Source organism: Vombatus ursinus, unplaced genomic scaffold (assembly GCF_900497805.2).
Source record: "Vombatus ursinus unplaced genomic scaffold, bare-nosed wombat genome assembly UNPS02014248.1, whole genome shotgun sequence".
Lineage (NCBI taxonomy): Eukaryota > Metazoa > Chordata > Mammalia > Diprotodontia > Vombatidae > Vombatus > Vombatus ursinus.
The window spans coordinates 674,458-694,259 of NW_020954026.1; the positions used below are offsets into that span (position 1 = coordinate 674,458).

The following is a 19,802-nucleotide window of genomic DNA, read 5'->3' on the forward strand; positions in this document are numbered from 1 at the left end:
AGCGTCAGAACCTTGGTCATCTTTGGGTCTTTTCTCTCCCTCATCCCTCACGTCCAGTCACTTGGGTTCTGTCATTTCACTTCCGAAATACCTCTTTCAGCCATCTCCTTCTGCCCGTCCTGACACCCCCTCAGATATTTGGAATAACTCGGTCTCCAGAGTCACCTGTCTCCGTTCATCCTTTGCCCAACTGCCAAATTAACCTTCCTAACGTACAGACCCGATGTTGGTCCTCTCTGTTGGAAATATCTCTGTTGCTTCCCGCTGACTGTGGAAGAAAACACAGACTCCTTAACCTTCTGTTTTCATTGCCACACAATCTGGCTTTCAGCATGCATCTCCAGATTTATTTTGTGGCGCTCTGCTTTACTCTGTCTAGCTCCGGTCAAGCAGGACTTTCTGCTTTCTTATCTTATTTAAATGTAAGCTTGAGGGAATGGACTTTATGTTTGTTTGTTTTGGCTTTATCTTTAGCACTTACCTCAGGGTCTTGCACTTAATAAATGCTTGTTGGGCTGGCTTGTGTAGCTTTCTCTCTCGGTACTTTTCTGCATACCTTCCCTCAGGGCTGAATTAAAACAGAATTCTCCCCTTTTCCTCAGTCTGCTTTGCAATATATACTGATGAAATGTTTGTTCTTCTTCCATGATACCTTCCCTAACTCCCTGGTGCGATCTGCCCTTCCCCCCCACTGCACTGAAGTGATTCCCCCCTTCTTAATCTGTCATGCTACACTGACCTATCCTATGCATATATCATAATAACATGCCATCTTGTATTATATTTATTCCTTTACAAGTCCAGTCCCAAACAGTGTAAGTTTATGAGATCTGGGGTGAAGTCTTTGTGAGGTCTGGGTTCTATTTATCTTTATATCCTTGGCAACTAGCCAGAATACTTTACATATGGTAGATCTGAGCTACATTAAGTAATACAAAAATTCATTTTGAGGATCAAAAGCAAGGAATTCTTAACCTAGGATGTATGAACTTAAAAAAAATTTTTCAAGGTGGTGCAGTGGATAGAGCACCAACCCTGAAGTCAGGAGGACCTGAGTTTAAATCTTGCCTCTGACCAAACACTTGACATTTACTAGCTGTGTGACCTGGGCAAGTCACTTTATCCCAATTGCCTTTAAAGAAAAAAAAAATTTTAATAACTGTTTTCCAGCATGATTGGTTTCCTTTGTAATCCTATATATTTTATTTTATGCGTAACAACATGATTCTGAGAGCAGGTCCATAGGCTTCCCAAGATGCCTAAGGGGTCCAAACAAAACACAGAAAAGGGGAAAATTCCCTGATCTAGAATTTAAAGAGAAATGGTGGGATGGAGAGGAGGGGAGAATTTGAATGAAGGAGCAATAACTTTTCCACACTTTATTACTATAAAGCAGTAATCATCAAAACTGTTTGGGTGACAGCTAGATGGCGAAGATAGAGCACTGGCTTTGGATTCAGGAGGATCTGAGTTCAAATTCGGCCTCAGACACATAACACTCACTAGCTGTGTGACCCTGGGCAAGTCACTTAACCCCATTCCCTAGACAACAAACAAACAAGCAAAAAAACTGTTTGGTACTGGTGGAAAAATGAAAAAGTGGATGATCTGTAGAACAGACTAGATGAGGAGGAATCAGATACAATGGAACTCAATAACAGGGTTTGATCAACCTGAAAACATAAATTACTTGGTGAAGAAAACCTTCCTTTTGAACAAGAGCTGAGAAAACTGGAAAACAGATTGGTAGAAATTAGGCTATACTAACATCTTATGCTGAATAAGCTCAAAATGGATATGACCTGAGCCTAAAAGTCATAGCATAAAAATAAATAAGAGAACCAGATCAGTTACCTTTTTCAATTATGGTTAAGAGTTGAATGCAAAGATCACAGAAGGTTAAAGGTAATTTCTACTCCATGAAATTGAAAAGCTTTTGCACAAATAAAATCAGTGTGGCTGTAAACTTAGAGAAACAGTCACATGGGAAATGTATATGGTAGATGCTTAATTGGATGTTTGTTGAATTAAATACCGTTATAGTGAAAGATCTTTGTATGATAAAAAAAAAATTACCAAGGCCCATTTAACTTGATTATAACTGAGGTTATTGTGACCCAGTGATTTCTAGTCATATTCTGTATTATAGAATAACTTGGATGGGTCTGCGCAATTTATTATAATGGTCCTGTGGCTGTTCTTCCATATGAATTCAGAAAAAAAATCAGTAATTGAAACCAAGAGTGACTTCTCTGTGCCCCTGCTTTGCATCCTTGTAGGTTACAGGGGAAGTCACAGACCCATCAGGAAAAGTACACTTTGCCCTTCTGGGAACCTGGGATGAGAAAATGGATTATTTCAAAGTTCTCCCCACCAACGGGGATAACGGGGGTGACAGTCGGCAAAGAAGCCACGAATTGGAGGAAAGCAGGGTCATGCTGTGGAAAAGGAACCCGCTGCCGTGAGTATGCTACCTAAGTGCTATCCTGGTCGACGAGGCACTGAGCTGAGAGGAATAGGCACAGCTTTCTGGCCTCTTTCCCCCTTCATTGTTGAAGGAAAGGGGCTGAGCAAGCAAATGGGAGATTACAAAAAAGGTTTTCATCTTATTTGAATTTGTCTAAAAGAAAACAAAATCTCCTCATAATCTCTTGGCTACCTCTGCTACTCATATAGGGTTGATGCTTTCTGAAATCAGTTCAGAGGCCGTGCTGGTTCGGGGAAGGAAAGGCACTGTAGTGTGGGAACAGAATTTTCAGAGCCATCTCTAGGAGGGAGTCACCTAACAACTGGTCCACGATTGCCCCCAAGCAGAGAAGACTAGAGAGCCAGAATTGCCTCGACAGTCTAGGGTGAGGTTATGAGCACAAATGTGCCGTGAGTCTTAAGTGCTGTAAACATTTAGTGTTATTCTGGGTCGGAATTATAGAGAAGGGCTATGGAGAAAGTCACCTCATGGCAGACTCCTGGGAGTTTGGATGCCTCAACAGGGCTTCCCACAGAAGCCTTGAAGAGTCAGATCTGACTCAGAGAGACTAGGCCGGGGGACACTTGTATTCTCATCTTTGGAAGGGCATGACTCAATCCTGGAATCTTTCACCTTGCTCGCTTGGCCTTTCTGTAGTGCCCTTACCTCTCGCCGATGGAATCTTGCCTCTGATGTCTCCTGGTCTTTCTCTCACTCTAGGAAGAATGCAGAGAACATGTACTACTTCTCTGAACTTGCCCTAACTCTCAATGCATGGGAGAGTGGCACGGCCCCCACGGACAGCCGCCTGAGGCCTGACCAGAGACTGATGGAGAATGGACGCTGGGATGAAGCCAACGCAGAGAAGCAGCGCCTAGAGGAGAAGCAGCGTCTTTCCAGGAAGAAGAGAGAAGCCGAGGCTGTGAAAGCCACTGAGGATGGTGAGAGGAGCTGCCACGGCATCTTTGCAGAGGAGACATTGCCGGCTTGGCGCCCCACTAATTCCATCTTGTTCTGTCTCTTCTTTGTAGGCACTCCGTATGACCCTTACAAGGCCCTGTGGTTTGAGAGGAAAAAGGACCCTGTTACCAAGGAGTTAACCCATATTTATAGAGGAGGATACTGGGAAAGTAAAGAAAAACAGGACTGGAGCTCATGCCCAGACATTTTCTGAAATTACAGGAACAAGAGGGAGGAGGATCAGAGGGGAAGAGGACAAAGGTTGGGAGAGAAAGCCAGCCATTCTGACTTCCTTACCTAGTGCTTTCCTCAAGGTTGTCTTTCTTAACCAATCATTTGTTCCAAAGCAATCACCAGGAGCAGAAGCCCTGGGGGTGGTGATTGATTGGCTGTGATGCCTTATCTGATTGAACCTGACGTTGACATACTAGATCCCTGTGTTTGTAGGGGAGAGGTTGGGGAGCCGGGAGTTAGCATTATTCGTACCTACAGGTATCTCTGTCTTTGACTCTCCCTCCTCCCTTTTACCCCATTTGAAATAATGCCACCTCTAGTCCTATCCTAGCAACAGTATCTCACTCAGCCAAGAGACATGTGAGGTGAGTATGTGGATTAGAGGTATCTTGGTGCTGCCAAGAGCAAGCTCTGATATTAGAAGTTCCTTTTTTTTTAAAATGCAAGTGAGAATCTCTGTGGGCGACATCTGTAATGACTGTACTTGGGGCTCGGTGCCTCTTTTTAATAAGAGTTCTCCAAGGCAGGCTAAGTTTTAGAGGGCCAGGGGGCATGCCATGCATACCCAAGAGCTGACTGCTGTCAGATCAAAGTACCTAGTGGGAGAGTTCACTTGTAAGTAGGAGGGGGGCAGCCACCCAAGCTCCTTTTATTGGTGGCAGTTTGTCTTCATCCACGTGGACCTCCCCTTGACTGCTCTCCATCTTTTGGGCTACATAGCAGCTGGCTGCCACTTTGGCCATCGGTAGGAGGGGGCTAATTGTACTTGTCACTTTGGGGGCTGCTTGGACTTCTGCAGCTGAGAACTTTTCCTGAGAAGGTAAGAAGGGCCAGAGCAAGACTTCCAGCTGTTCTGCTCTCTGTATCACTCCTCACCCATATCCCGATTGCCTTCTGTGCTTCAGCTTTCTCTCCTGGCAGTAGGCTGCTATGGGGTCTGTGTTCCAGTGTGGAGCAGGACTTTGCCTGTTTTCTGACATATTTTGGAATGAGAGAGACAGGGAGTAAATGATCTCTGGAAAGTCTTTCCACCATCTGTCTCAAGCCCCATGGACTGGAGCCACCTCTTGAATAATTTGTTAAATATCTGTATATTATATATATGTAGAGAAAAATCTAATTTTTCTGTTTTGATTTTCCTCCCTTTCATTAAGAATCTTTTTTTTTTTTTTAATCCACCCCACTCTGGGACTCTTTGCATTGAGCATATATTGATGTAGATTTCATATTCTGTTTTCCCACCTCCGATGAGGCAGGAAGATTTTAAAGCTGGTCAGGATCATGTGTGGCTGTTAGGGAACAGGGGAAGGTTCTCATGGCTCATTTCATGAGGTACCCATAATCTCTGAACGCTGGTAAATACCCTTATTGCCCTGCTCTCAAAATTGAAATCCTTCACCCCTCCTTTCCCTGCTTGGAAGTTCTGCAGCTGTGAGGCCCCAAGAGCGACTTCTAGTTGGCCTTGGCCTGTGCGCTGGGAAGAAGACGGAGGCAAGGTCCCTAGATCGCTCCATGGGGGTGTGAGAGATCTGCTGCTGTTTTCTCTTGCCTTCCTTCCCTGCTGTTTTATTTTGTGTCCTTTGTCTCTCCCAGAAAACCTTCCACAGCCTTTCCCATCCCTCCCCCACCCAACACCACCCACCCCTGGTTGAGGATCACACTGAGGTGCCTTCCTTGTATGCTTTTGTTGGTGTTTTTGATTCTGTTCCTTAACAAATGAGCCTCAGCCAGTGGGGGTATTGGCTGGGGAGGGTTGGGGAGAACGGTGTGTGGTATAGGTCATTTCAGAGGAAACCACCACTCCATTGAAATGGAGTTCGTGCTTCCTTCCCAGCTTTGACGGGCATAACAGAAGGGTGGTTGGGGGACTTCCTCCAACATGCCCCATTCCCAGAGCAGGGAAAGTAATATATAGGCGATGGATCAAGTGAGTGGTTTAAGCAGAAGGCTTCAGAATGGGCATTCCTCAGCTACACCAGCCCCGTGGCCTACCGTCTCTTCCCCTGCGGCCCACATTCTATTTCTAGGTTTGGTACTGAGTCAGAATCTGATTCCTGCCAGTGGGAGAGGCTTCAAGTCCTACAGGTGGAATAAAGGCAGATTTAAAACAAAACAAAACTATAATTATATTTTTGGGTTTTTTTGCATTATTGCCTTTTTCCAAGAAAATAACTAAATTAAATAATTTTTTAAAAGTCCCATTGTCTGTCTGATTCTCTTCTATCCATATATAAATAGGAAAGATGAGGGGAGACCTGGACCTCATTCTTTAATTCTTGGGAATATGGGATCCACAGAATGACCATGGGAGAAATGCAGAGAAGTTGTTTTAAATGGTAGAGAACAAAAAAGGAAAGAAGCAGCAGCAACTTGAGATTTTTGTTTTCTGTGTTGATGGCACCTATTCCTTTGACTCCCACTTGGCAGTTCAGGGGAGAAAGCTAAACTGCCTGTGAAGTACATAGAGAAGGCCAGTCAGAGAACATGCGTCCAGTAACTCTGACTGACTTCTCCTTAGCTCTGTCGGTCTGTCTGGTGGTGCTAGAGGCTGCGAAGCAGGCCAGCCTGAGCCTGATGCTTCCTTTGGCACACCGTTGCCTGGCTCATAGCTGTCACTCTCATTATGATCATCATTATTATCTGAGGCCGGGAGATGATACATAAGAAATTTAGGCAAAACAAATTCAAGAGTTCTGGGGCCAGTGCTTTTCTTAAGTTCTCTTGAGAAGGGGATTCTCCAATTTTCATTTCTTCTAGTCATGGAGTTCTGTTTGGTCTAAAGTCATGACAGAAGGAGGAAGAAAAAAAAAACCTGGTTTTTAGATGAAGAGAGCCTCATACTGCCTTTGCTTTTGTTGTTTTTCCCGGAATCAAGGTTAATATTGTGGGAAAAGCATGAGACTTTAAATTAGAACTGGTTTGAGTCCCTGCTAGTCTTAACATTGAGTAGCTCTGTGACCCTGGGGAAGTCACTTAACCTCTGTGAATCTTAATTTCCCCATCTGCTAAATGGGGACTGTAACACACACATTCCCTGCCTTACAAGGTTGTTGCAAGGAATCTGCTTTATAAATCTTTTTTATTTTATTTTTTTTTTTTATGTGAGGCAGTTGGGGTTAAAGTGACTTGCCCAGAGTCACACACCTAGTGAGTGTTATATGTCTGAGGCCAGATTTGAACTCAGGTCCTCCTGACTCCAGGACCGGTGCTCTATCCACTGCACCACCTAGCTGCCCCTGCTTTATAAATCTTAAAGACACATTGAAACTAGAAATATATGGAGTAAATGATTTTTGAGAGCCTTTCTAGCTCAGATTTTGTTGAGTTACTACAAATTAATTATCAATTTAGATTTCTAAAAATACCAAGTTGCACAGAGCATCCACAGAGCACGTGGAGTGGGAGAGGAGCAGGTTAAGATGATTGTCTTTAGGATAACTTTAGAACTTAACGTTAGGATATTTGAGAAAATGGGTCAGAGCTTTGTTTGCCATCAGACTCCTGTCATCATTACTCATTTGAAACAATTCATCAATTGCCCCATGGCTTAATGTGTTAGCCTTTCTGCCCTTATCCTTGACTTCTTAGTGGTGTTTAACTGGACTATTCAATCCTCCCTTGTTTCCATGAGTTACACTCATGTAGTTGTCTACCTTTAAGACTTGTCCTCTAAGTGGATCTCTGTATTGTTGCCCCTTAAATGTGGGTGTTTCCAGAATTCTTACTTAGCCTTTGGTCATTGAATGGGCTTTGCCTCAGACAGACAGACCTGGGAAAGACCTTAATTTTAAAAGGCCAGTGTCATCCACTGCATCCAGGACCGTCACCAATCATCTTAATTCTTGATTTGCCACTGGGCTTCGATGACTGGAGGAGAGAATGAGGTTGATTACTTTGCACGGCTCTACCTCAAACCCAGTTCACTAGCAAGTCAAGACATTACCCTCATGATGTCGTTGGTCCTCTTTGAGAATGAAGGATGAACAATTAAAAAAAAAAATGGTATTCCCATAAGGTCTTCCCCTGGGCCCTCTCCTCTAATACTTCTCCCCTTGGTGATCTCTTCCATTCATGGTTTCAATTACTGCCTCCAAGCAAATGGCTCCCAAATTATTACATCTAACAGGTAATTCTTATTCTCTGCAGTTTTTGTGTCTATTCTTCCATAAATCCTCCACATGAGATCCATCCAATGTGTGGAGGCCTTAAGGCCTTTTTTTATTTCTTGGCTACCAAGGGAGAATTCAGATTTTCCACCTGTTAATACTCTGCTTTTAGCCCCTTACTGGTTCACATCCTTTTTTGGTTATGTGTCCTGGACGGTCTCCTTCATACCACTTCGGGCACATGGGTTATCTTTGGAGGCAAGCTTTTCTGCCTCCACTGCTTTTCAAGTCAATGGCAACTTCTGTGGCATTCCAGGATTTGTGACTATATAGCATCACCAGGGGAGTGCTTGCGTGGGAAAAATAGGTCTCTTCAGACAAAGTAGATGCCCATTGATTGGAGAGCAGCTAAGCACAGTGTGGTAAATAAATATAATGGGTTATTATTCTGCTATAAGAAACAATGATCGATGAACACAGAAAAGCATGAGAAGACAAGAATGGATGCAAATAGAAGTAAGCAGACCATGGCAATTACCTAATGACCACAACAATGTAAAAGGAAGGGCCACAGCAACCAAATAATTGAAATAATGTTGCAAAATTATAATGGCCAAGCTCGACCCCAAAGACGAGATACATTAGAAAGCCACTCTCCATGTCTCTTGGCAGTGGGAGACTGAGGGTGTGGAACATTACACTTCATGTCAAATTTTTTCAATGTACTACTTAGTTTTGTTGAATCCTGCCCCCTCACCCCTTATAAAGTTCTATTATAAAGGATGGTTCTGGGATGGGGCAGGGAGAGGGGCAGATTGAAAAATGATGGTGAAGTAAAAACAAAAGATAACTCTCGCTCTTGCTCTCTCTCTCTCTCTCTCTCTCTCTCTCTGATAAATAGGTCTTTGTACTGGGGAGCAGCTTGTCATCAAAAGCATTATGTAATTTTCCAAATGCAATCTCAAAATTCTTCCAGTTCAAATCTGGGTCCAGCTTATAGTCCATCCTTAGGGCCTTTGTCATATAAATCATATACATAAATGCACTGACATGTATGCATAAATGCATGATTTAGTGGGCTGGTCATGTAACAGCAATAGGACGTTTTCATACGTTTAGGGTTTTGGTTTTTTTTTTGCATAGGTGGTTAGGCCAAATCTCTGAAATAATCACAGATCTCACTGAGGGATTTGGGCTTGATGTAATTGACACAGTATCATCTGCATGCTAGCATCTGGAAGAGCTATTTTTCTTCAGAGAATCATAGGTTCACAGAATTTCCATTGGGTTCTGGATGGTCATCTAGATCAACAGAAAAAAAAAAACTCCCAGAACAGTATACCCAATAAATGGTCAGCCAGCTTTTGCTTGAAGACTTCTGAAGGTGAGCCTTCTACCCCCTGAAATGGCCCTTTCCATTGTAGGACCGCTCTAATTGTCCAGATTTTCCTGCTACAAGGAAATTTGTCTCTCTGTAACTTCCACCTGTTGCTACTAGTTCTGCCCTTGACCCAAACAAAACAACTCTAAATCTTCTGTCTGGACCTTACGCACGATTTTTTCTAAGACGGTGGTGTGTCTTCCTGTTTTATGCCCTCCTTGGCAATTAAGCTAAACAGATCATTGTGCAGTCATTTCTGAGGTTATGTTTATTAAACTCATGAAACATATTCTTCCTAAATCTGCCTCTTCCCCTAGCTTTTTCAGTCTCCCAGGTTCATCACCTCATAATCATTTTTAACTCTTTTCCCCCTCTCCCCTCACATCCTTTCAGTGCCCAAATCATCCCATAGAGACTTCTGAAATATCTTGCGTCTTGTCCCTCGTCTCCACCTCATCTCTTTCATTGTAAAAGCCTAACTGGGCTTTCTGGATCTAGTCTATTTCCTCTCTACGTTGCAATTCAAATCATAAAAGATAACCATAATGTCATTACTCTACTAGATAAAAAACTTGAAGTGGCCTTCCCATTGCCAATGAATAAAATGCAAACTCTTAATCCCAGGATTCAAAGGCTTTTACAATCTGACCAATTGATCTGTTCAGCTCTTATGCTGTTGTTCTTCACATTGTCTCTGGCCAAACTAGATTACTCACTGCCACCTGCTTTTCTCTCCCTGCCCCCCATCCTACTTGATATTTTCATGCCTTTGTTCACGGTGTCTCCACCCCATACCTGCAGTTCAGGCATCTACCCCTGCCCTTTCTAAATCTGTTGAAGTCCCAGCAAGGTCCAATTCAGATATCTCTTCCAGGAAGCATTTCTGGACCCCCTCAGGCAAAAGGTATCTCTCCTGCTTCATTTCTCCTAGCACTTTGCCTTGACCCGGAAGGAGAGCTGGTGTGCTGACAGGACTATAACAGAAGGTCTGACACCATCTTTCCAGTTTTCCAACCCTGATAGATAGAGGAGTTGGTTATTTATTTCTCCACTTTCTGCCTTCCATCAGCTTCCTGCTAGGAGCCTGAGATTGAGGCTGCCCCCAGGGAATGATCCCAGTTTCCACTCTTCCTGGTCCTTAGAATTAGGATTAGAGATGAGATAACACATTTTTAAAGATTTGGCGTCCATTCACACATTTCAGAGAGAAAGAGAGTAGCAAATATGTCCATGGTATATAAAAGCCAGGTATGTAAATATTCCTCTATTTATAGGCACTGGGAGACATCAGACCTAGGAGCATCAGTGGCAACAGCTGCCACTCCCTGGGGGTTTTGTAGACACAGCCCTGGGCACAATTGGTACTGGGCAGCAAGAACAGCAGCTTTTCTTGCCGGATGCACGGTTGCATTTGCTGGAACCTACACAGTGCAAGCTCCACAATCTTGCAGTCACAGTTTGGGTCAATGGCTGTCAGGTAGAATATTGGGCATATAGTTCTCACGAGAGAAGGATGGGCTGGAGAAAGATATTGTTGAGATAACATTGATAAGAGCTCTTAGCACAATGCCTGTCAGCACATAGCAGTTATTTATTAAGTGCCTACTATGTACCAGGCACTAGATAAATAGGCAAACCTGTGTTCTCTTCTTAGGGAAGGGAATAAGCATCATTAAGCTCCTACAAATACCTCATTTGATGCTTACATTAACCCTGGGATTTAGGTGCTTTTATTATCATCCCCATTTTGCAGATGAGGAAACTGAGGTTAAATGATTTGTCCACAGCCACACAGCTCGTAAGTGTCTGGGGCCAGATTTGAACTTGGGTCTATCCTGATTGTGTGTCTAGCACTCTATCTACCGTGTGACCTGGTTGCCAATATAATAGATGATATATAAATGCTTATTCCTTTTCCTTCCCTTATTCCTCAATCCTTGGAAGGAGCTGTGTCCCATATATGGACTGCAAAGTCTGGGAAACCAGTATCCATAACTGGTCCCTGTCCTAAAGGTGGGCATGCCAGACTGCTGACTGAATCATAATTTCAAGGATTAGCAGAGTGTCCCCAGAGGAAATTTTTCTTCTTTACAGTTGATATACATGTGACATTCAATATGTATGAAGATTCCTCTGTAGATATGAGATCAAAGAATATGAAGAGGGAGTTCTTAAAAGAGGAACGAATCATCATTTAGCCCTCAAAATAATTTGAACTCTAAAAATTGGAAAAGTCACAAGTTTAAAAACTCATAGATACCATCTTATGTCAATTAATAATTTATCTTTATGTAGTATTCAAATGGTTGTAAACCACAGATTCATTTGACGTCTTTTGCAAAACTTTTTGTTATTTTACTGTTTCTTTATTCTTTAAGGATTGGTTATATTTGGTGGTTAGAGATATTGGGAAATGAAGGCAATGTAAAAAGAAAAGATTTTAGAAAGGAAGTAATATAACCCAATCCTCTCTTTTTATTATTTGTTATTATTATTGTTTTATGGCCATTCAATAAACATTTATTAAACCCTACTGGAGCACTAGGTGGTTCAGTCCTAGAGTCAAGTAGGACCTGGTTCAAATGTGGCCTCAGACACTTAATTAGCTGTGTGATCCTGGGCTATTCACTTCACCTTCCTCTGTAAAATGAGCTGGAGAAGGAAATGGCAAAACATTCCAATATCTTTGCCGAGGAAAATCCCAAATGAGATCACACAACTGAAGTAACACTACTACAAAGTATCTACTATGCCCCGGGCACAGGGTCAAGTACTGGGGATACAAATAAGAATAAGAAAGACAGTATCTGCCCTCAAGGAGATTCCAATCTAATGAAGGAAGACTACATACAAAGAGAAACTGAAAGGATGAGTGGAGGAAGGTGAAGTCCCAGGAGGAGGAAATGTAGAGAGAGCTGGCCTGAATGCCCTCCTTAAATGGAAGTATGCCCCTCCCTCCAAGCGGAGGGGCAGATAATTGAAGAGTTTAGGTATGTGAGTACCAAGGCTGATGCAGTCTGATAGGATGATGAGGTTACTGGGAGTTTGATGGATATCTTCAAAGGAAAGGATAACTTTAAGTCACTTCTGGATGTATTCCTTTATCCCACCCCATCCCACCAGCCCACCCGTAACAAAGAAAAACTGATAAGCAAGTTGAAGTGAAAACAAAAACAAAAACAAAAACAAAACCACATCCAAAAGCATATGCAACATCTTGCATCCACCGTCTTTCCAAGGAAAAGTTGTTCAGTCATGTCCAACTCTTCATGACCCGATTTGGGGTTTTCAAAGGTAATGGAGTGGTTTGCCGTTCTGCAGCTCATTTTACAGATGAGAAAACTGAGGCAAACAGGGTTAAATGCCTTACCCAGGGTCCCACAGCTAGTAAGATCTGAGGCCGGATATGGACTCGGGTCTTCCTGACTCCAAGCCCAGATCTCTGTGCACTATGGTGCCCCCAAGGAAAAGAGGGAGAAGCATATCTTTATTTCTTTTCTAGGCAGATTGATCACAATAATTACATTAAGTTTTTATTAACACCTACTGTTTGTCAGGCATTGTACTAATCTAGAAGGAAACAGATGCAACAGATGCATGTCCCTAAGGACTTTATATTCTATCTGGAAAACAACACTTAAGACATATGAACAAGTACAGGTACAGAATGTATGTGAGACTAGCAGAAGATAATGGGGGAGGCATAAGCAAGAATCAGGAAAGGCCTCCATTTTTCTGGTTTCCTCCAATTCATCGTTTCTTAGGGTGCAAGAATATTTCTTTTTTTTTTTTCAAATTAATTTCTTTTTAGTTTTCAACATTCACTTCTGTAAGCTTTTGAGTTTTAAATTTTTCCTCCTCCCTCCCCATTTCTCTCGCCGCCTCCCTCCCCAAGATGGCATGCAATCTGATATAGGCTCTACATGTACATTCCTATTAAACATATTTTCACATTAGTCATGTTGTAAGTAAGAATTGGAGGGACCACAAGAAAGAAGAAACAAAACAAAAGAGAAAAAAAAAAAGCAAATACTATGCTTCCATCTGCATTCCAACTCCACAGTTCTTTCTCTGCACGTGAATAGCATTTTCCATCATAAGACTTTTGGAGTTGTCTTAGATCCTTGCATTGCTGAGATGAGCTAAGTCCATCAGAGTTAGTCCTTGAACAATGTGGCTGTTACTGTGTACAGTGTTCTGCTGGTTCTACTCACTTCACTCAGCATCAGTTCATAAAAGTTTTTCTAGGTTTTTCTGAAGTCCACCTGCTCATCATTTCTTATAGCACAATAGTATTTCATTACATTCATATACCACAACTTGTTCAGTCATTCTCCAATTGATGGGCATCCCCTCAGTTTCCAATTCTTTGCTACCACAAAAAGAGCTGCTATAAATATTTTTGTATACTGGGTCCTTTTCTCATTTTTATGATCTCTTTGGGATACAGCCCTAGAAGTACTATTGCTGGGTCAAAGTTTATGGCCCTTTGGGCATAGTTCCAAATTGTTCTTAAAAATGGTTGGATCAGTTCACAACTCCACCAAGAATGCATTAATGTTCCAGTTTTCCCACGTCTTCTCCAACATTTTTTCCTGTTTTGTCATGTTAGCCAATTTGATAGGTGTGATGTGGTACCTCAGAGTTGTTTTGATTTTCATTTCTCTAATCAATAGTGATTTAGAGCATTTTTTCACATGACTATAGATAGCTTTAATTTCTTCATCTGAAAACTACCTGTTTATATCCTTCGACTATTTATCAATTTGGGGAATGACTTGTATTTTTAGAAACTTTACTCAGTTCTATATGTGTTTTAGAAATGAGGCCCTTATCAGAGACACTGGTTGTAAAAATTCTTTCCCAGTTTTCTGCTTCCCTCCTAATCATGGTTGCGTTGGCTTTGTTTGTGCAAAAACTTTTCAATTTAATGTAATCAAAATTATCCATTTTGTATTTCATAATGTTCTCTGTCTCTTGTTTGGCCATAAATTCTTCTGTTCTCCATAAAACCGACAGGGAAACTATTCCTTGCTCTTCCAGTTTGCTTATGGTATCAGCCTTTATATCTAAATCGTGTACCCATTTTGATTTTATTTTGGTATATGATATAAGATGTTGGTCTATGCCTAATTTCTGCCATACTCTTTTCCAGTTTTCCCAGCTGTTTTTATCACATAGTGTTTTTATCCCAGAAGCTGGGGTCTTTGAGTTTATCAAACAGTATATTACTATAGTCATTGATTACTGTGTCTTGTGTACCTAACCTATTCCACTGATCCACCGTTCTATTTCTTAGCCAGTACCAAGTAGTTTTGATGATTGCTGATTTATGATACAATTTAAGATTGAGTATGGCTAAGCCACCTTCCCCTGCATTTCTTTTCTTTTCATTAGTTTTCTTAATATTCTGTGATGGGCTGCTTGGGTGTTTGTGCTTGTACTTGGACCCCAGTTTCTCCCTAGTCTCAGAAACACTGTCTCTGACAATCACTCTCCAGCCCTAGGACACTGTGCCTGGCAATTACTTATGCGTGGGCCCCAGCAAGACCCTTATCTCTCTCCTTGGTGCAGCTACACAAAGCTGGGTGAGAGAGTGCTGGGCTGCTCAGGCCCCAGCCCTCGGATCATGTGTCTGGAAGTCTCCCAATTCCTTAGTAAGTTCTTGTCTTGTGAGAAAGCTTTCCCTTGTTTCAGAGCATTCTCTCATCAAGACAGAGGGAGAGGGGTGCCTTGCCCAGCCCAAGAAGTTTTGTCCTTGGCCAGCCCAAGGACTCTTCCTCCTGCCAGACTCCCAAGATCCATACCTCTGTCATCTCCCTCCCTGTCTGATATACTCCCTGTACTTTCTCATCCATAGCTCCCAAAGATACCTGGACCTTTAGATTACCTCATCAGTGTCCCTGGCATTCCTTTCCCATGGCCTTTTCCGTATAAACCCTAGCTCCATCCTCAGTCTCTCGCAGGTTCCTTAAGAATCCTTGCCCGCTGAAAAGCGTAACAATAAATCTTTGCCACCTTGACTTAAAGAATGCTTGAGTCTGCGAATTCATTCCAGACGACCCCGTCCTGTACTCCAGTCTTTGAGGTGTCTCAACCTCTCACACCGCAACATTCTGGACCTTTTGTTCTTCCAGCTGAATCTTGTTATTGTTTTTCTAGCTCTATAAAATAAATTTTTGGTGGTTTGATTGATTTAAAAAAAAATTTTTTTAAGAAATATTCTTGCAGTGCTTCTGGTTACTTTCTGTAACAGAAGGCACTTCTATGAATAGCTTGGTGGCTATGAGACCTATGTCTTTCTGTGACCTTCAGCCCCTTTTTCATTTTACTGTTGAGGAAACAGAGAGTGAAGCGACCCACGCAAAGTCGCACAATTTCCAGAAGAAAGAAGAGACCAAGCGATGGTTTCCATCCAGGTCTTTGTATTGACTTTTGCGGTCTTTCTGATATACCACAAAGCTAAAAATCTCGCAGAAGTTAAGAGTAGTTAGAATAAACTCCACAGACTCCTGCGCCGCTACTCCGTCGAGGGCCCGGATAGCTCAGTCGGTAGAGCATCAGACTTTTAATCTGAGGGTCCAGGGTTCAAGTCCCTGTTCGGGCGGAAAGCTTTTAGACAGCATTCATACGTTGTGAAGTCTATTGAATTAATTGACTCGGATGGACAACCCCCAAAATGCACGGGATTTTATGGGCGGGTAGTATTGTAGGCACACACCCATTTAGAGTGACATTTATTTAGAGTGTGTTTCACTTTTATGCACTTCATAAATCCTCGTTAATAATCTGGGCTAAAAGTGCAAGGGGAACCGCCCAAACAGGGACTCGAACCCTGGACCCTCAGATTAAAAGTCTGATGCTCTACCGACTGAGCTATCCGGGCTCCTTAGGACTCTGTTCTTCCTTCGAAAGGTGAAAAGGGCAAAAGGAATTGCCCTGCTATGACTGTATCTGGCGCAGAGCGCGAAGGAAGTGAGTGGAGGTTCCCTTAAGCTTGAACTTTATTTATATGGGAGAGAATGGCTCCAGGGGGTGGGTCGGGGCGGAGGTCGGGGAGAATGGTCATCAAGAATCGGTTTGAAGGCTAAGGCCGAGCTAGTTCGTGAGGATAGAGCAGGGCCAGAGATAATCGGACATGATGTTCCCGCCTCGCTTCTTCCTAGTGGCCGCAGGACGGAGAGACACGCCTCCTTGGGACCCTTTCCAACACCTTCCCGCCCCACACATCACTACGACACCGGACAGCCCAGCCGAGGGTCCCAGAAGCTGCGGACCCAGCCAAACTCTGGCCAGAGGCGCTTGGCCGCTAGAAGCTGAGCTTCTCTCTAGCCAGAGCAAAGAAGACGCGCTTCCCGCGGCGCCGAAATAGCTCAGTTGGGAGAGCGTTAGACTGAAGATCTAAAGGTCCCTGGTTCGATCCCGGGTTTCGGCAAAAGTTTTAAGTCGTACTAAAGAACCCTTCGGGTTTTAACCTAGTTTCTCGGCTTTCGGGAATACAGGAGCCCGGAAGGCGAGGAAACAATGAGATCAGCGGGAGGGTCTCTGCCCGACGGGAAGCCCCTCAACCGCTCTCCCTCCCAGTGGTTCCCAGTATGCCGCTGTTTCACCACTTTGAGACCTCAAGGGGGTCTCACGTGTTCACCATTTGCAAACCGGTGGGGGTGGGGTGTGTGTGTGTGTGTGTGTGTGTGTGTGTGTGTGTGTGTGTGATCTACATCTACTTTCCTTCTCTCCCTTTTTTCCCTTTTCTCTTATTTCTTCCCTCCTGCCACCTCAGTACGTCCTTCTAATTCATCCCTCCGTCTTTTTTTTCTTCCTTTTCCTTCCTTCCTTCCTTCCTTCCCTCCCTCCCTTCCTTCCTTCTTTCCCTCCCTCCCTCCTCCCCTCCTTCCCTTTCTTTCCCTCCTTCATTCTTCCTCCTCTCTCCTAATGTACATCTAGTAGCAACCCCAGCTGCACCCCTCATGCCACCCCACCCCATCCCCAGAACGGAAGCAAATTCAACGGAAAGGCCCCGCACAGTGGGTGTGCAGTCACTTGTTAGAGATTTGGCTCGACTCTCTGGGAGTAGTTATTCAGGTTCCCTGAACCTTGGGGTGGGTGGGGTCATAGCAGCAGTTGGGGAGAGCAAGCCTGATATAGATGGGGCCTTCAGGGTTAGTCCTCGGTTAGGCGAGAGAGCAGGGGCATTCATACTGCATCTGGAGTGAGGGAGTTTGGGGGTGGGAGGATGTTATTATTAAAATGAAGTACTGAAGTTACCAAGGTTCCAGGGGGTCTTCAGTTAAAGATGCGATAATTGAATCTTCTCTAATTAAGAAGGATGGCTCAGGGTCCGTATGGTATCCCTTTCCAATGGTGATATTCTGTGAAAAATCCCCTTTGCCCAATGTCCTATCTATGCCATTCAACTCAATAGGTATTTTTAAGTACTTCTTCTCTGCCAGGCACTGGCGACAGAAAGACAAAAAGGCAACCCTTCCCCGCCCCCGCCCCCCCCCCTTTACTATGACTTTTACAGGATCACTTAATCGGAAATAGCAGAAAGTGAAACCCAAAGCCCAGGAACTGTGCTCAATCCTACTTGGAGTTACTACTCTAAAAACAAATCAAACAAAAATACCTAAACAAGCAAACGAAAACGCGACTCTGGTGGGACTCGAACCCACAACCTTTGAATGCCTCTCCCAGGCAGCTAGAAGTCCAATGCGCTATCCATTGCGCCACAGAGCCACACGAAAGCCAGGCTTTTTTAAAGAAGTAGATAAACGAGAAGGGTTAGTTAAGTAAGGCATCGTTTTTATAGTCCCGAAGTTCAATACGCTGTTCACTGCTCCACACAGTTCTCTAAAGTACGAGGCTGGCAGGACTCCAAAGCTATGGATGGCATTATCTGTCTGGAGGAGGAAATTTCTTAAATTCATACTTGATTCCGGCTCAAGTAGTTTCAATGGCTCCCTATTACCTCTAGGCTCAAATATGAATTCTTCTGTATTCACAAACAGGCTTCAAGCTATCCATTCTAGACTAATTACCTTTTCTTCTCCCTCAGGCACTCTGTGTTCGAGCCCACTCTGCTTACTGCTCTCCATCTCCAGCCCCTGGGACTTTGCATAGGCTGTTGCCGCCCCCCCCCGCCCCCCATTTCATAGTCTCTAGCTCTCTCCAAGGCTCAGCACACTTACCACGTCCTACACAAAGCCACTCCAGATCTTCCTAATCATTAGTGCTCGGGAAACACAGGTACTGTTTTCCTCTCTGTCTAGTCTGTGCACTAAAAGTGCAAAGAACCGCCCGAATAGGGCCTTGAACCCTGAACCCTCGGATTAAAAGTCTGAAGCTCTACCTACTGAGCTATCCAGGCTCCCCAAGAATGTAGTTTTTTGTTCAAAAGGTGAAAAGGGCAAAAGGAATTGACATACTATGACTGCTTAATCATATAAATATAAATGAATGGCATGTTGTTCTTAGTAGTTGGAATCCTGAGGCAAATGTCCAATGACCCAGTCCTAATTATGGCTCTAATGCCCTCAGTCCCACCAGACCTTGGAAAGGCTGCACACCTGCTCAGTAAGCTTGGCTTCCTTACCACTACCTACTTTAGAAAGTTAGCCCCCTCTAGAGGCTGCAAATTAAGGAAGTGGGAGTGGAGAGTGTCTCCAACGAAGTTACCTCTGCACAAAGCAGATACCAGAAGTACTACACGCTTGAGTAAACTGAAGCACGATTATGGCTGACATTGAGACAAGAGCAGAGATTAAAGGTCCAGGCTTGTGTCCAGATATGTTCCTCTAAATTGCATCCTTCCTTTAGGCCTTGGTGAGTGGGTCCTGCTCAGAGGCATGCACTCCCAGACTAGAAGGGCAGTGTGCTATTTGCTTGGAGTCCAGTGGGCCTCTGAGCCTGGATGAAGAATTTGAAAGTTTTTTCCCCTGAATCCCAGGCTGAAAAGTCTCTCTTTTTCATTGCTATCACTCTGATTCCGCCCCTGAAGTGACATCCTAACTGGTGCTGCTGTCTGTCTGTCTCTTCTGAGAGCCATCCTATATACATACACAGGCTGCTAGAAAACTATCAGTGGCTCCTCATGGCCTGATGGATAAAGTCCACACTCTGCAGCCTGATATTCAAGGCCTTCCACTGCCTGTCTAACTTTACTTTCCATGAATCCCTTTCCCCTCACTGAACAGTTTAATCCCATACTAGAACCTGCTGCTATGAAAGTGGAGAAGAAAACCTCCTTTTCTCTTTCAACAAACCCAGTCCTTTAGTAACTGGCATCAGTCCTAAAAGTCAAACTGCCCTTCTTTCTGACTCCTCTATTTTTGTCACCATTATTCATTTTGTCTCCCTAGTTCACAGCCTTGGGGCTACCTGTGACACCATTTCCTCTTACATCTGAACAGTTACAAAATCCTGTTCATTCTATTTCACCTCTAGAATCCTGATGAATGAATGAATCAGAAAGCACCGATGAACTAATTCTAACTGCTCTCCCAGTCTCAAATCTCTTCCCACCACAGTTTATCCACCACTCAGCTGGCAAGGTGATTTTTCTAAAGCTGGATCTAACGCTCTCCTGACTGAACCATTTCAGTTCCACGAAAAGTGCTTTCTCTTCGCTCTGGCTGAAGAGAAGTTCTTGTAGTCT

The 19,802-nt window shown here is 43.5% G+C and overlaps 1 protein-coding gene and 5 non-coding genes across 6 annotated transcripts in view; 3 read left to right on the forward strand and 3 right to left on the reverse strand.

The window, feature by feature from the left end:
- The window catches only part of OSBP (oxysterol binding protein), a 31,775-nt gene extending 25,947 nt beyond the window's left edge, over positions 1-5,828 (forward strand). Inside the window, exons 12-14 of the mRNA XM_027860753.1 lie at positions 2,280-2,461; positions 3,188-3,408; positions 3,499-5,828. Coding sequence (XP_027716554.1) covers positions 2,280-2,461; positions 3,188-3,408; positions 3,499-3,641 — 546 coding nt within the window. The 3' untranslated portion in view covers positions 3,642-5,828. The remainder of the gene's footprint in view (positions 1-2,279; positions 2,462-3,187; positions 3,409-3,498) is intronic.
- A 9,854-nt stretch (positions 5,829-15,682) lies between these two features.
- Positions 15,683-15,755, forward strand: TRNAK-UUU. Its single transcript has one exon. It is a non-coding gene; the product is annotated as a tRNA-Lys (tRNA).
- A 206-nt stretch (positions 15,756-15,961) lies between these two features.
- TRNAK-UUU lies at positions 15,962-16,034 on the reverse strand. Its single transcript has one exon. It is a non-coding gene; the product is annotated as a tRNA-Lys (tRNA).
- Positions 16,035-16,510: 476 nt separating this feature from the next.
- Positions 16,511-16,583, forward strand: TRNAF-GAA. The gene has a single exon. It is a non-coding gene; the product is annotated as a tRNA-Phe (tRNA).
- A 1,212-nt stretch (positions 16,584-17,795) lies between these two features.
- On the reverse strand, positions 17,796-17,884 carry TRNAR-UCU. The gene is given in 2 exon segments: positions 17,796-17,831; positions 17,848-17,884. It is a non-coding gene; the product is annotated as a tRNA-Arg (tRNA).
- Positions 17,885-18,442: 558 nt separating this feature from the next.
- Positions 18,443-18,515, reverse strand: TRNAK-UUU. The gene has a single exon. It is a non-coding gene; the product is annotated as a tRNA-Lys (tRNA).
- Between the last annotated feature and the right edge of the window lie 1,287 nt (positions 18,516-19,802).